The sequence below is a fragment of the Leptonotus elevatus genome, chromosome 9, assembly GCF_054856555.1.
Source record: "Leptonotus elevatus isolate MCC_2025b chromosome 9, RoL_Lele_1.0, whole genome shotgun sequence".
Lineage (NCBI taxonomy): Eukaryota > Metazoa > Chordata > Actinopteri > Syngnathiformes > Syngnathidae > Leptonotus > Leptonotus elevatus.
The window spans coordinates 23,523,523-23,539,724 of NC_141247.1; the positions used below are offsets into that span (position 1 = coordinate 23,523,523).

General features: G+C 40.1%; 1 protein-coding gene across 2 annotated transcripts in view; it reads left to right on the forward strand.

Moving 5' to 3' along the window:
* Positions 1-16,202, forward strand: part of slit3 (slit homolog 3 (Drosophila)) — a 240,606-nt gene that overhangs the window by 120,401 nt on the left and 104,003 nt on the right. For both annotated transcript variants that reach the window (XM_086084418.1, XM_086084417.1), the window contains exon 6: positions 7,259-7,330. In XM_086084418.1, the coding sequence (XP_085940544.1) occupies positions 7,259-7,330 (72 nt within the window). The remainder of the gene's footprint in view (positions 1-7,258; positions 7,331-16,202) is intronic.

Genomic DNA, 16,202 nt, shown 5'->3' on the forward strand with positions numbered 1-16,202 from the left:
GCGATACGGACGTGCTTTGCACGGGCCTCCGCTTTTAACCGTTGCGCCGTACGCGCCGGGCGCGCGCCGATGATTTTATTGCAGATGAGGCTCGCTTGGCCTGAGTGCCAAGTGCTGACTTGGCATGTGGGCGGGGGAAGCAGCATGCAGAGCTCTGATGCGGACGCCGTCTACGTTAGCTGCAAGCTCATGGGCTCGGAAAGCGGAGAAAAATGACCATTTAACCATCACTAACCCGATAAGTTAAGCAGGAGAAGAAAAAGAGGTCATCGGTTGCCTCACTTTTTTGGAGTTGATTAACTCAAAAGTTTACGTTTTCCAGAACTTGAAGGGTTTGATTAAACCCAACTTATTTTTTTTGATACAGTAGATTAGCTTTCTTACAGCAACTCAATTATTCTCAGTTACTAATTCATAAATGTTAGTTTTAAAATTGCTGGTTAATAATAGAATTCCAAACCATAAGTACGTGGTGTCCTCGGGAAGTTCACGGGAATGCTGGAGCCCATCCCAACTGTCTTCGGGTAGCAGGCACGGGTACACCCAGTGTTCAATTAACCTGCCGTGCATATTTTTCGTAATGTGGGAGGAGACTGGAGTACCCGGAGAAAATCCTCGCAGGAACATGGAGAACATGCAAACTCCTCCACCCAGGAAAGCCGGACGTGCTAACCAGTTTTTTAAAAATCTAACAAATTATGATTTAACCAGATAAGGAAAAAACAGATTTTCATTTACAATGTCAACTGCAGGCTAAAATAAATGTACAAATTAACAATTTAAATGAATTCTGAAATATATAAAATATTACATTACATAAAGTTTTATTTTCAGTATGTACTATATAAATTAATTGTATTTGTTAAATATGACCTTTTTTGAAATAATAGAAGCCAAGATTTGAATCACGAAATAACTCGATTTTATAAGTTGCAGCTAATTTATGTTTTTTAAGTTATCCTTACCCAAAAACTAGGATAGTTCAATTGAATCAAAAATTATTAGTACAAATTAAGTCTTATAAATTTTCACCAACTTAAAAAAGTGAAGTTAGTAGTAGTTTTGATCAACTTTGAGCATCTTTTTTGATTATTTTGAACGTTTGGGTTTACGTGCACTTTCTTGTAGAAAAAGAGCAAGTCTTTAAGAACAGGAAGATTTCATACACATACTCATACAAAAAAAAAAAAAAAAAAAAAAAAAAAAAAATATATATATATATATATATATATATATATATATATATAATAAAAAATAAATAAAGAGCAATGATGATGACATTTCCGAATGAACAATACTGAGCTCTTTAAAAAGAAAAAAAAAAGAACAGGAAGACTTCAAGAGTTCTTGGTTTTGTGTCGGTCTCGGCATCCAAAAGTCTCCGTCCTGATACCGTCTAGTCTAAAAAAAAAAGTCTTGGTCTCGGTCGATGTGGACTTGAACCCGGCGCTTGAGCCATGTGTTGGAATTTCCGTTTATTTGCCAAGCAAACTAATTACATTTCCTACTAATGAATAGAAATGGATTAATTGTGTTTTTGTACCAAATCCTACTCAATTATAGTCCGAACGGGCTCCAAAAACAATTTCCACTTTTTTGCTCTGTGTTAAAGTTGATCCAATTTATCATCGATGGGCAAACTCGCTCCTCCGTCAGTCTGCGGCGGTTGCAGATGGAGCAGCAAGATTGCGCGTGTGCGCCAGACGGTCGCAAAAAGGGGGGGGGGGACTGAATCAGTCTGCCAATCGGCTTCATCATAGACATGATTAAAGACACTAATTATATGGAAAGAAATTAAATTTTGGTCCCCCAGTCGTTGCCCTGTGACAAGCATCTAACACACACACACAGAGACACGGAGTCCCTCCGCAAAGAAGCATCTCATCGCCGACTGATAGCAATCATGTCGCTGCTAATCAGGGTGCTTGGCGAACAAAGCTGTCGGAGGAATTCAATCATATCGCAGATGATGAAACCATTTAGCATCAGGAGGAGGAACGTGGCCTCCCACGCCGGTCCTCAACTTACTCCTCGTTTCCCGGAAAAGGATTGCCCGAGTGAGCTTTCTGGAGAGCCGACGCGATCCCACGCGGCCGCCGACGCGATAAAGGCGACTTCGCTGGCCGCCAGACGCTCGCTCGGCCACTGATCCGATAAGACGCTGTTAGTCCTCATGAGAGGTGCTGAGTTTCTCAGTAGGCGATCCGCATCGAGAGAGGATCATGAGGCGAGCTTTGCGGGGGTTGCTGGTCACCCCCAAATTGAAGCCAGACTTTGAAGAGAGGAACGGTGATGGACGCTTCACACATACGATGACTTTTCCAGCTCGAGTTTGACCCCCCCCCACCCCCCCCTGTCCTTGTAATCGCATGCAATCGTACATGCGCGCGTTGGCAACACTTTTGGTAAAGAAAGAAACTCCGCAGTGGTCAAAGAAATAAATCGAATGTGGCAGAAGATTCATCTTAAATTTCTGAATATGTGCATTTGTAATCTCGTAATTTTTTTTTTCTAAACTCCTGAGACAACTCTGCCATTAGCTTCCTCTGGTCCATCTGTAGTGTAGTCCGCACTAGAGTTACTTTCGTCAACGAAAACTAAACAAAAAATTTTCACCGGACTAAAACCCTCATTCACTGCCACTGACGGCTATAGACGTCAAAAATTCATTTGAACTATTTCTATTAGTTTAACATTTTTCCCCACTTTTGTTAACAAGAGTATGAAAACCTAGATTTTTTTTTAAATTGTATTAGAACAGATTTAAAATGTGCGATTAATTACAATTAAAAATTGTAATCGCCTGACTCCTCAAATTTTTTATAATCTTTTCTTAAAAAAAAAAAAGCTTAAAAATTAAAAAATATCTCTCTGTATTTTTTTTTAAAAGATTAAAAATTAAGGGCAGCAGGCAATTACAATTTGTAATTGTAAATATTCGCATGACTTCACTAGTTAACCCACAATTAATAACAAAATCCTTCATTTAAAAAAAAAGAAAAGATTATTAAAAATTAGGGGCGTCAGGCAATTAAAAGTCTTAATTGTAATTAATCGAATTACTTCACTAGTTAACTCATAATTAATAACAAATGTTATATCTGTTCTAAATATCCCCCCCAAAAAGATTGTTAACAAAAATGGGAAAACATTTAAAACTAATAGAAATAGTGCAAATTAATTATTGACATCTATTGCTGTCAATGGCAGTGAATGAGTTAATAAACAATAGCTGGGACTAAATCAGTATAGATTTTTGTCGACTAATAAAAAGACAAAAATTGACTTCACTTAATAAAAACTGGACTCAAATCTGTGGACACTTCACTTTCATTTTTCATTTCATTTCATACATGAAACTATGTTGAACACTACATTATCTCACGCTACACTACGCTCTCCATGCCATTTTCTGCCAGCCCTTCGGAGGAACGCAAATGTTGCGAGTCCAATGTTGGCCCGTAGGCACCAATTTGTATTCTCATCTGAGTGTTAAACCGGCAACAGCTGGCAAGTGGATGGACGAAACGTACGTGAAAAATGCGCATTGTTGTAAATCAACACTTTTTTTATGGCCCTGATGCGCACGCCAAAAGTTGAGCGTGTACCTTCACCGCAGCCATTGAAAACACAACGTTGTGGGTTATTTTTGTGTTTTTCTTTCCAACAACGTTAGCCAGATGTTTGGCCCATGCAGCAAAATATTCAACAAGGTTGGGTTTGTATAATCCTACTGATGGACAAACAAACCAAGCAAAAGAGATGATTCAGAAAGGTCAAAGATGTGCTTTATATATATATATATATATATATATATATATATGTTTTTATTAGACAACCCTTTGAATTTATATCCCACTTTAACACAGTAAAGATGATCTCTGTCCAGCAAAAAAAACCAAAAAAACAACAACATCCTTTCCACCAAATGCAAGATAGATTACAATTAAAGGTTAGAATTAAAAAATAAAAAAAATAAAAATTTGTTAAACAAAATTTTTAGAGGAAAAACGGAAAACTAGTCAAATCTGGAGGGAAAAAAATCATTGGACAAAAAAAATTAATAAACAAAAATCATTAAATTGAAAAGTAAGCCTAACCCTTTAAAAAATAAATTAGCTCTCACTTAAGCTTTTATGAATTTTTTTTGCATTTGCTGTTGCGAAAATTTTATTTGATGGGCGCTATGCCAAAGCAGGAGGTGGCGCTGTAGTCCCCTAGCCAGACGACAACTTCAGCCAATCAAGAACCTGAAGAAAGACATTTCCGGGAAAAGGCACAAGAAAATAATTACTTAATTTATTCACGTCAAATAATGTACTGTTGTTCACTTATCAACGCCAGTGATGTAAAATGACAAACACAGCAATGAAAATCTCTTCCACTCGATCGCAAAAGATACAGTGAAGCTGTTTGTTCATCCACATCCAGAGGTGGCAAATTCAGGTCCAGAAAGTAAAAACACTGCCACAGTTTGGCTTTAGCCTCTAGTACTGCTAGCTAGCTAGCTCCCTAGCATGTAAACGAGCACCATGGGCGCTAGCTAGCTAGCTAGCTCGCTCCCTAGCAGGTAAACAAGCACCACGGGCGCTAGCTAGCTCCCTCGCACGTTAAATGAGCACCATGGAAGCTAGCTAGGGAGCTAGCTAACTAGCACTAGAGGCTAAAGCCAAACTGTGGCAGGATTTTTACTCTCTGGACCTGGATTTGGCAGCTCTGCATATAAACAAATAATATTTTTGTGTTCAGGTAGCGTTTTACACAGCAGTGCCTTGGCTCAATAAAGATTGGAAAACGCTGATATAATTTACCCTTGAATGGAAGGACAACAAACAAAAATAAATCATCAATTTTATGTACAAAGATGCGCAAAGAAGACAACGTTTAAAAACAAAATCCCCAAATGACAGCCTTAATGAGTTTAAAAAAAATAATTCTCCTCCATCTTCTGTTAAAAGGCAGCTAACATGTTGCCGTGGCGACATGCCTGTAATCCAGGATGCCCACTAAGGAGACATTACGACATTTGTTATTGTAATTGATAGCATGAACTATAAAAAAACAACAACAAAAAACATGTCATGATCTTTTTCTTATTCTTTTTGTGCCAAGTTCTAAAAACAAGTTTATTATTTTACATTTTTGGGATGTCTGCATTCAGTTTCATCCCATAAACGTAAAAAAGTTTTTAAAAAAAAATGTTAAAGACAAAAACGGACATAAGTGTTTTTCCACATGACAGTGACGATATACAGTAACAGACAGTAAAAAATAATTTGCTTCAAGCCTGACACGGGGCTTTTCCACTCCATGACGACGAGGCACTCTAAAGGAAGCTTCGCCAGCTGTCAGTCTGACTTTTTTTCCCCTTTGCTTTTCCACCGTTTCTCTGTGATATGCCCACACTCATGGACGACGAGGCACTCTAAAGTCATCGTGCTAGTATTTATCTTTTAACGTACAGAGGAAGAGTTTATATTCACAGATTTTTTTTATCCCTGCATACCACATTTTTTTCCCAAATTACAGAATTATAATGAATTTTTTTTTTAATAGGGTTTTTTCACAGGACAGCAACGATATACTGTAACAGACAGTAAAAAATATTTTGCAAAAATATATTCGTCTCTAGCGACTCGACTTTATGTCACGGGTCTTTTCCACACAGTGACAACGAGGCACTCTAAAGCAAGCTACGCCAGCTGTCAGTCAGAATTTTTTTTTCCCCTTTGCTTTTCCACCTTTTCTCTGTGACATGCACACACTCATGGACGATGAGGCACTCTAAAGTCGTCTTGGACTATCGATTTCAGCATTTATTAATTTTTTGGACTTACAGAAGAAAAGTTCATATTCAATAACTCCAATCCAATAAACAAGCGTTTCCAAAGTGCTATAAAAAAAAAGAAGGCAAATAAATACTAAAATATTAGTAAATAAAAACATTGCATTAAAAATAATTTATAAAAAAACAATACCATTTTTTGTTTAAATACCGAAAGACCCACTCAATCCATGCTGAACTAAGAGCCAAGGAATAAAATTTTATATAATAAATTAATAGAATATTTATAATGACATGTAGTCTTTTTTTCCTTTTTTTTTTTTTAGAGAAAGGTTATTTATTATTATAAAGGGATTGTAATGCGATTACAATCTGGCCGGGTCCCTTCATGTATTTGGAAACAAATCAATTGGATCAGTTGTGTTTTTACCAGATTTTTTTTACAAGTACTGGTACTCAAGTACACAATGTGAGTAATCGTTGTGAAGTCGTCGTAAGTTTTCAGGGTTGTCGGGTTCACGGATGGAACGAAGGAAGGAAAGTGTGGGGGGGGGGGGGGGGGTTCGGGTTGTGGCGGTCTGGACTGATGGCGTCTACCAAGAGCAAATTAAAATAAAAGCCAAGGATGGATGACAGTGGGCACAAGGGAGGGAGGGGGGGGGGGTGAAGATGGTGTTGGGGGGATGAGGTTGTGGGGGGGTCGCAATGTGGGAGTTTAGCCAATGAGGCGTGGACTGGCTGTGTTTTTGGAAGGACGGAAGTCGTGACTGCCGCTTGATTTACGACGGCTTTGCTTTTAATGAAATTGTTTCAGTGACAGAGCCGGTAAAAGGCCCTTAATGGATTGGCCGGCCTAATGTAATGAAATTACTCCCGCTTTCACTACACACAGGAAAGAAAGAATAAAAGATGACATTGGCAGCAGCAGCAGCAGCAGGAGGAGGAAAATGCAATTAATATTTACAGAAGAGACAAGAAGGGTGGCCACTTCCTCCCCTCTCTCTCTCTCTCTCTCTCTCTCTCTCTCTCTCTTTGGGCGTCTACCTCTCTCCCGCCCTCTCTCACTCTCTCTCTCTCTCTCCCGTCTGGCGGTTGGGCGAGCGAGGCAGCAGGTGATAGGCTGCCGCCACGTCGGCCGTTTGGCCACTTCTGTTCCTCCTCGCCCGGCTCTCCTTTTTCCTCTCCTCCTCCTCCTCGGGGCGGCTCACACATCACGGCGCGCCGAGGTGAGAGCGGCCATCCCGTCCGCTGTGTGTGTGCGTGTGCGTGCGTGCGTGCGTGCGTGAAGGGTCTCCTACTTTTGAGCTCACTACTGAGGTATCACCTCCCCGCCTCCTCCTCCTCTTCCTCCTCACACACTCATTCATGCCTTTTTTTTTTTTTTTGTAGTCCCTCCTCCTCACCCCCTCAGCTGAGCGGACCTTGACTCTCTTGTGTGTGTGTGTCTGTGTGTGTGTGTGTGTGTGTGTGTAGGCAACTGGACAGCAACCACATCAGCTGCATTGAAGATGGGGCTTTCCGAGCACTGCGCGATCTGGAGATTCTGTAAGTGGAGAAAAAAAAAAATCTTCCTCCTCCTACTCCATCCTCTCCATCCTTCATCAAACAGGTTTCATCCTTCATTTTGATCTTCTTCCTCACTTTTTTAGCGAGTGTCTATTAAGTGACTCATCTGGAAAACATTGCATGCCAAAGTGTCTTTTTCTCATCAAATGTTCTTGATCCTGCACGTTCATACAAATATGCTCATTAGGCACTCAAGTTGCTCCACAATGCACACATTTTTTTTTTCTTCCAATTTGCATTTTTATGTTCCTGCCGAGGTATTATTTGAAAGTTGTTGTTTTTGTAGTGTTGCGCAAGCTCATTTGTCTGCAGGCGTTTTTTTTTTTTTTTGCAGTGCGTTGCCGCGTAGCAGGAAAAGTTAAGAGCGCTGCTGTTAAAACTTGTAAATTAGAAAGGAGAGGACGCGGAGGAGGAGAGGATGTCAGGGCGCGAGTGGGAGGGGGAAAAAATACAATACAATCAACATTTCAATTTGAGCACTCGGGAAACATGTTTGAATTTGCGGTGGTTGGTATGGAGACGGTCAAGGTCACAAGTGGGAGATAAAGCGCTTTGGTCATTAAATCAAGTTTTTTAATTGAAAAAAAAAAATCAGGTGCTTTCAATTTGCTTACTGAACTCATAATGATGCAAACCACTAATAGGAAAGTAGTAATTATGCTGCATTCGAGGATGGTCAGAAGTCGGATTTTTTCCCAATTCCGACCTGAAAGCGTTCGAGGTGAAGGTAAACAACCAAAATGGTGGACAGTGATATATTTTTTTATTTTGGTCCTCAAAACTCATTTTGACCTCCAGCTAGCTTGCGTTCTCGGAGTCCGTCGGTGAAGTCGTGGTCCTTTTTTTTTCTCCCGACTTCGCAAGCGGAATTTCCGAGTTCAAGGGGTCGTTCCCGTACACACTTCCTGGTTTGAACTCGGAAAAGCCCGGGCTTCCGACCGTCCTCGAATGCAGCATTCGTGACAAGGAAGTATTTGGAAGTGATGCGTCTTGGCTGTCCTGAGATCTTTGTATGCAGGGGAGGAGCTAAGTTTAGCTTGGGTAGTTAGCAGTTAAGAGAGTCTGCTACATGCTTTTGCTATAAAAAATGTTGCTTTTCTATGTTTTTGCGATTAAAAAAACTTGAGCTAACAAACAATTGCTATATATATAATGTATTATTAAGCGTAATAAAAGTTGAAATTGAAAGTTGTTATAGTTACGTTGTTAAATATCATTAATATAGGCAATTATTTTAAAAATAAACGCTAGGATTTTTTTTTCTTTCTTGTATTTACTTTGCGGTCTCATTGTAACGTTTGAGGGCACTCAAATCGAAATACGCGCGCTAACATTAGCTAAGCTTGTTGCCAAAGTGTAAAACTCCACAGTCTCCGTTTTCCTGCAGCGGTCCGTTTTCTCGCTAGCTAGCTAGCTCTCGGTCACCACTTGGATGAAAATTGTGCGTTGGAATTCCATGATAAGCTTGCCCGACTGGCGCGTTCCATGCAGCGGGATTTTTGTAGTTTGTCGACGAAAACGAGTTGCCCCCAAGCGATCTGAGACAACGGGGCGCTTCGCAGTGGGAAAGTGTCATCCGCTTAAATATGCAAATAGAAATAATAATAATAATAATAATAATTATAATAATAATAATAATAATGTTGTACCTGGGCTCCCCCTACAGTCTAGAAATGAAATGAACTTTGAAGCGCGGAAGCTAATTGGAAAATGAATTGGTGAACTGACGAATCGTGTTTGCTGGCTAATATGATCCTAATGTTTAAAAAAAAAAAAAGATTTCATAATAAAGCGATGACTTCACAAGGCGAGGCAAACTTGACTCCACTTGACAATGCGCCGTTAATCGTCGCCGTCCGTCGCCGCCATCCGTCGCCGCGGCGCTGATGGCGCAGTGTGAGCTGCCTAATGCGCTCGCATGAATGATTCAAGAGCGTCGGGGCTTCCGGTGCAAACGGTTCGATACTCGGGCACGTGGGAGCCGCATGAAAATTGAGCCAGGGTGCTTTCGAGAAGAAGTCGTCACGCCGCGTTCACCTTTTTGCTTGCTGGCTTTTGAGAGTGATGACGGTTGATGTGGGACATTAGCAATTCATTAGAGGCTCGACGGCGGGATTTACGATGCGCCGTAAATACACAGCAGAAGGCGGGACGGAACGCACGCTTTATTCACCCCGTGTGACGTTTTAATAAAGCCAGGTGCACGCACACACACACACACACACACACACATACACACACACACACACACGCCATCTGTCCGGTCCAAGTGGTCAAATTTGTGACCACAATACAAAATAATGTGAGGTCATGTGATTGCACTTGATTGCATTTAATATTCCACTTCGAAGTAGTAACAGTATTGCCAACAAAATTCAGATCTAGCCACAAATAGCCAAAAACTGCAAGTCAGTTTGTGCTGTATACGTCCGTCCGTCCATCCGTCCACAAATAACCAAAAACCAAGTAAGTTTGTACTGTCTCCGTCTGTCCGTCCGACCGTCCATACATCCATCACAATAGCCAAAAACTGCACTGAATCCGTCCGTCTGTCCATCCATCCAATTGTCCAATCCATCCGTCCATCCCTTTAATCTGTCCGTCCATCAATCTGTCCAATCCATCCATCCATCCATCCACAAATAGCCATAAATTGCAAGTCAATTTTTACTGTCTCCGTCTGTCCATCCACCCTTCCATCCATCCATCCATCTATCCATCCATCCAATCCATCTAGCATCCATCCGTCCACAAATAGCCAAAAACTGTATCCGTCCGTCAGTCCATCCAACCAACCAACCTATCCATCCATCCATCTGTCTGTCAATACATCCATGCATCCATCCACCCCTCCAACTGTCCATCCATCCATCCATCCATCCAATCATCCATCCAATCCATCTAGCCAGCCATCCGTCCACAAATAGCCCAAAACGGTATCTGTCCATCAGTCCGTCCATCCATCCAACCAACCTATCCATCCAACCAACCTATCCGTCCATCCATCCATCCATCCCTCCAACTGTCCATCCATCCATCCATCCAACTAACCTATCCATCCATCCATCTGTCCGTCCATCCATCCATCCATCTGTCTGTCCATCCATCCATCCGTCCATTATCTTCTGCTTATTCCAAAAATATTCAAAAATAGCAAATGGCAATAAACAACTAGAAGCTCATTATTTTATTTTGTTCGTATTATTAATGATACCCGAGTCACCTGCCACAATCGAGCACTGCAGTTTTTTTTTCTCCACATCATCCAAATGACTCGATCGTCTGTCTGTTTTAAAAATCCGATGTGTCCCTCAAGCCCGAATGTCTTCCCAATGAGACTGTAACGAGAGCAACTGCGGGCTCACTATTTGGCAAGCGGGACGTCACAGTCGTTATGTTTCTAACGTGTCCGCAAAGTAATTAAAAATCCGATTTCAAAGCACGAATAAGAGCAAGGTGAGGCTCTCGTCCCCTCGTCCCCTCGTCCCCATCGTCTCCATCGTCACTGTAAGTCAATGTGACACCTCGCTGGTGTGGAAACAGCCAAGCCCCAAATTGAGTCAGTCAGTCAGACATTTGTTCCATTAATAATGAATGCGGGCGGGCCTGCCTCCTCCCTCCTCCCCCCTCCCTCCTCCCCCTCCCTCCTCCCCCCTCCCTCCCTGTGATCCTCCGCCTCTCCGCTTCTCTTCTTCTTGATACCCGCTAATGTCAAAGGGCTCGCTTCTTGTCATCTTTTGATCCTTCTCTCGTCCTCTTTCCATCTTTAGTTTCTGTTGACGAATGGACTCTTTTTTCTTTTTTTTTTTTTTGTGGCTTTCCGTCATCCAACGGCGCCGTCACGTATATATCGCGCGCCAGCTGCAGCAACGAGCGACCGCTTGCTTGCCACGCGGCTGCCTACCTTTTCCTTACCGCCTGCTCCATTTTGACTCGCCGAGCACGCGGCAAACTCCACCCTTTTCTCCCAAAACGTGTTCAAGGGAAAATGGGATATAACAGCAGCCGCTGGGAGGCTAAATAAATCATAAGCTGGCTTTTAGAAGCCAGCATGTGAGGACGAAGAGAGACTTGCGGGTTAAGGGATGTCAAGCGTGTCTTGAAAAAGTCTTTATTGATAAACGGAAGCAAATGTCTTCTATGTTCGGGACTGTCGTGAATAGTTTGTGTTGATATGAATGAATTTAATATTGGCTATATTGGTAAAAGTTACAAATGATTACAAAAAAAAAACTGGATTTTGCATTTCAAACTCGGACTCGTCTGCAAGATATATAAGGTCTGCTCGGAAAAACAGTTGCTAATTCAAAGGAAAAAAAAAAAAAAAGAGTAATTTTACGAGGGAGCTTTGTTAGCATGAGCCGTTGTGGACGTGCCTTGATTATTCAGGACGTCGTTATAAAACGTTAATAAGGCGCTGACACGAGAATTTTGTGGAAATTCGTGCACAAATAAAATTTTCCAACATGTCTTTGCATAATGCCAAATGCGTCGCACTCCAAAATATGGCTAAAAATATCTCAAATGAGTTCTATTTTTGCAAGACACTGGATTTCATCACAAGATGATATCAGTGTGTAAGCATGACCTCCTGCTTGCCAAATAGTGAGCCACCCATTTTGTAGGTTTGACACACAATTTAGAAAATGCTTAATACGTTTTTGTTTGTTTGTTTGTTTGAATATCTAAATACAGGAATAATTATTTGTATACGATAAAAATAGCTAGAATAACCTTTCCTGCCACATAGTGAGCGAACATGGTGCCACTTTATGCAAGGTGCCCATTTTCAATTTTCATACAGAATTTTGAAATATGTTCACTATCTAGCCATTCTTAATATTTAAAGCATCATTATCATTACGGATAAGAATAGATATAACGATCTCTCTTTTTTTTTGCCAAATAGTGAGCATACAGGATGTCGCTTAATACCATGCACAATTTTCATACATTTTTTAAATGGTTATTATTAGTATCTTTTTTTAACACAAAACTCCAATAAATAATTCTGGTAAAACCAGCCAGGGTGACATATGTGCCTGCCAAATAGTGATCTTACCCAGTACCACCTCATAAGACTAAGCATGCATTTTACTTGGGGGGGGGGGGGGGGGGGTTAAAACTGCTAGAAATTACAGTTAACAAATATGAGCAAGCAGCCCCTTCTTGCCAAATAGTGAGCTAACAGTGCACCAATTTATAATAAGGACTTCCATGTCATAAAAGCAGAAATTAATTTTAGAAATGTTGATTACTTTAATACTTGCAATCTGCTAGAACAAACGAGCAAAAAAAAAAAAACTACATCAAAAACAGCAGCCTGAGTCCTCTTTGTTTAAAAAATGAGCCCACATTTCATTTTCATCTTTTGCTACTTCTAAATATGAGTAACTTATTATGAAATAATTTAGAATACACATTCTGTTAATAGCAACATTAGTTTGCCAAATAGTGAGCCCGCATTGTTTATAACCAATTCATGACATCATTATTCATTCCTCGGGTTATTACTGTTTTCAAATTGTTTTTCAAGCCTGTTTGTGTTTCAATCAACAAATCGGCCTCATTTGAAACCATCGCATCACAATCAAGTCACGCCGGCCAATTGAGATGCGATTAGCGTGTTTGACCCCAGCGGCGGCGGCGGAGGTCATCTTTTCCCGGGTGTTCATATCCGCACCGAGCCGCTTCGGTGATGAAGATCCGCTCGCTTGCTGCCACCCTGAAAAATTAAAAGAGGAAATTTGCATGCGGCGATGACTTTTGGTGGACTGCCCGATGATTAAGCGCCACCAATTTGTTAGCGGCCAAGTCAGTTTGCCGAATTAATCGTCGGATTGTTTGCGTCCGTATCGGTAAAACCTGCCAGGGACGATGAAACGTTTTGGGCTAAAAACGTGTCATAATTACAAGACGCCAGTTGAGATCAAAATGATTTATCATGGAGAACATAAAAAAAAAAAAAGAAAGTCATTTTGCTGAGCTGATAAAAATACGATTAGTCAACACCAAAATATTATACAAGAATAAAAAAAAGATGACGTAAAATTATTTATTTACAGATATATTCTTTAAAAACAGTAAACAGAAATAATAATAATAATAATAATAGTAATATTTTTTTAGCAGTTAACAATTGTTTGCTCCTAATTGTGCAAAATCCAACAAAAATCTCAAGAAATTCAGTTTTGTGAAATTACTTTATGAATAAAATGAATGCAGCCACATTTAGTTTAACATTTTTTCCCACTTTATGTTAACAAGAGTATGAAACTTGGAAAAATACTTTATTGTACATTTGGAACAGATATAAAATTGCCGATTAATCGTGAGTTAACTATTGAAGTCAAGCAATTAATTATGATTAAAAATTGGAATCACCTGACAACATACACATATTATATCGGGTTGAAGGGAATTCAAGTCCCCGTTTTACACGGAAAACAATTATCGGCAAATTATCCTCACTATGAAAAACACACAAGGGCCAAGCAATCGTCGCTAATATCCACCGATCGATCGTCAATCCACGCTAAAAGACGTTAGCCGCCCACTAACTTGCGATTTGTGATTCTGCAGCGAGCGCGTGCGCATGTCCCGTGTTTGGGTTAATCCAGTTAGCGCGTCCCGTAAGTGATGGCTCCCCGTGTGATGATGAATGGTAATTTGGATTTAACATAACCGGACTAACGAGCGCGCTAATGAGTCCGACGCGAGGCCGGACAGCTCGCGCTCGGCGGGCCGGCGCGGCGCATGCCAATGAGGCCCCTGGCACACATGAGACGCGGAGTGTTTTAATACATGCGCACGCACACTCATGTAGACAATGTGTGTGCGCGCGCGTGTTTGCGTGCGTGCAGCTAATGAGCGGTGGAGAGCGCCTCGTCGTCCTAATATGAAACTGATTAATTAATCATTATTCAAATGTCCTAAGCAGTTGGATTAGATGGCTTTTTCCCTTCATTGATCTTTCAACTTCTTTCTCCATTTTTTTTCCCTCTCTCGTCGATGACAACAACGATTAATGAGAGGAGATGATCATCTTTTTTTCCGTATAAATAGTCATTTTTCACAGGCGTCTTTCATTTGCGTGTAAATGTTCTCAGATGAAAGCAGGTGGTCGAAATGAATCATGGGTGGCCATTTGTCATGAAGGTTGAAAAATAAAGGGTCATATAGGAACACGTCTTTTTTTTTAATGTTCCCGCCATTCATCAAATATGTAAATGATCACACTGTTTAAAAAAAAAACATTTTTTTTTTAATGGGAGTTTTGTGAATACATGATTCTTAACTAAGCTTGCGGAATTAGTCAGGAAGTGTACCGGAGCAACTCGTATTACTGTAACATCAACAAAAATGTTATGAAAATAGTGTCTGTGGTTTAAAGATTCAAGATTACAATAATAGCCAAAAAAAAAGAAGCTCATTTAACGAGTAGCAGGCAAAAAAAATCCTATAATAAAATAATTTTGGGTAAAAATGTTCAAAATAACGTGCTATGGGACGTGAGTAATTGAGGTTGGCGGACCCAAATACAGGATGTGACTAGAGTGGTCGCCATGACAGGACAGGGCGTGACTAGACTGGTCGCCATGACAGGACCTGATTTGCCTTGACTTGACTTGCTGTGGAATGTCTATGACGAAGACGACTTGGCTGTGACAGTGAGTATAAAGTCAAAATTTTAAGAGTAGAATTTTTTTTTTTTCAAGATTAACTCATTCACTGCCATTGACGGCTATAGACGTCAAAAATTCATTTGAACTATTTCTAGTGTCACATTTTTTCCCACTTTTGTTAACAGAAGTATAAAAACCTAGATTTTTTTTGTATTAGAACAGATATAAAAATTGTGATTATTCATGAGTTAACTAGTGAAGTCATCTGATTAATTACCTTTAAAAATTGTAATCGCCCGACGCCCCTAATTTTTTCTTTAAAAAAACAGTATAAAAAAAAACATTTTAAGAAAAGGTTTCTAAAAATGAGGGGCATCAGGCGATTAAAATTTGTAATCGTAATTAATCGCATGACTTCACTAATCACAAATTTTATATCTGTTCTAAATGTACAAAAAAATCTAGATTTTCATACTCTTGTTAACAAAAATGGAAAAAAAAATGTTAAACTAATAAAAATAGTTCAAATGAATTTTTGACGTCTATAGCCGTCAATGGCAGTGAATGAGTTAAAGTACCAGTATTATGATAACAAAGTTACCATTTTTCATGATTGCAATTTTACCAATACAAGTATAACATTTTAATTTTAAAAGATTAAATAGTCCTTTTTCTAGGGGGAAAAAAAACAATACAAGAAATACAATAGAATTTTCAGGGTTGTGAGGTAACGATGAAAAAAAATTTTTAAACTAATTTTTCAAGGTAAAATCATCATCATTAGTATTGTGTTTGTGAAATATGAATTAAGCAGCAAAATCCGCCCATTTGTATCCATGCCAGGAGCGACCATTTTGCGAACATCACATGGCCAAACCCAAACCTGAGCAACAGTGATGTCATTTTTAGTCAAATGGCAAAATGGCCGCCCCCTGAGACATTTTCACGTCCACTTTATATGACATGTATCTCGTATTAATTCATTCAATAATTCATCCATGACAAGGTGAGCAAATTGTAAACGTCTTTCGGGAGGATGCCAAAATCACATCCCACGTGACAGCGAGAGGTCTTGTGGCGATGTCATTTTAAATGGGGTCACCTTGAGGTCATTGCACATGACCATTTTGTATTTACTTTTTCTTCACACCCCCCTCCCCAAACTTCAACTTGTCGCCGAGTTCGACAGGCACCGGCGATGTGACACGTTGATTGATGGAGGAAGT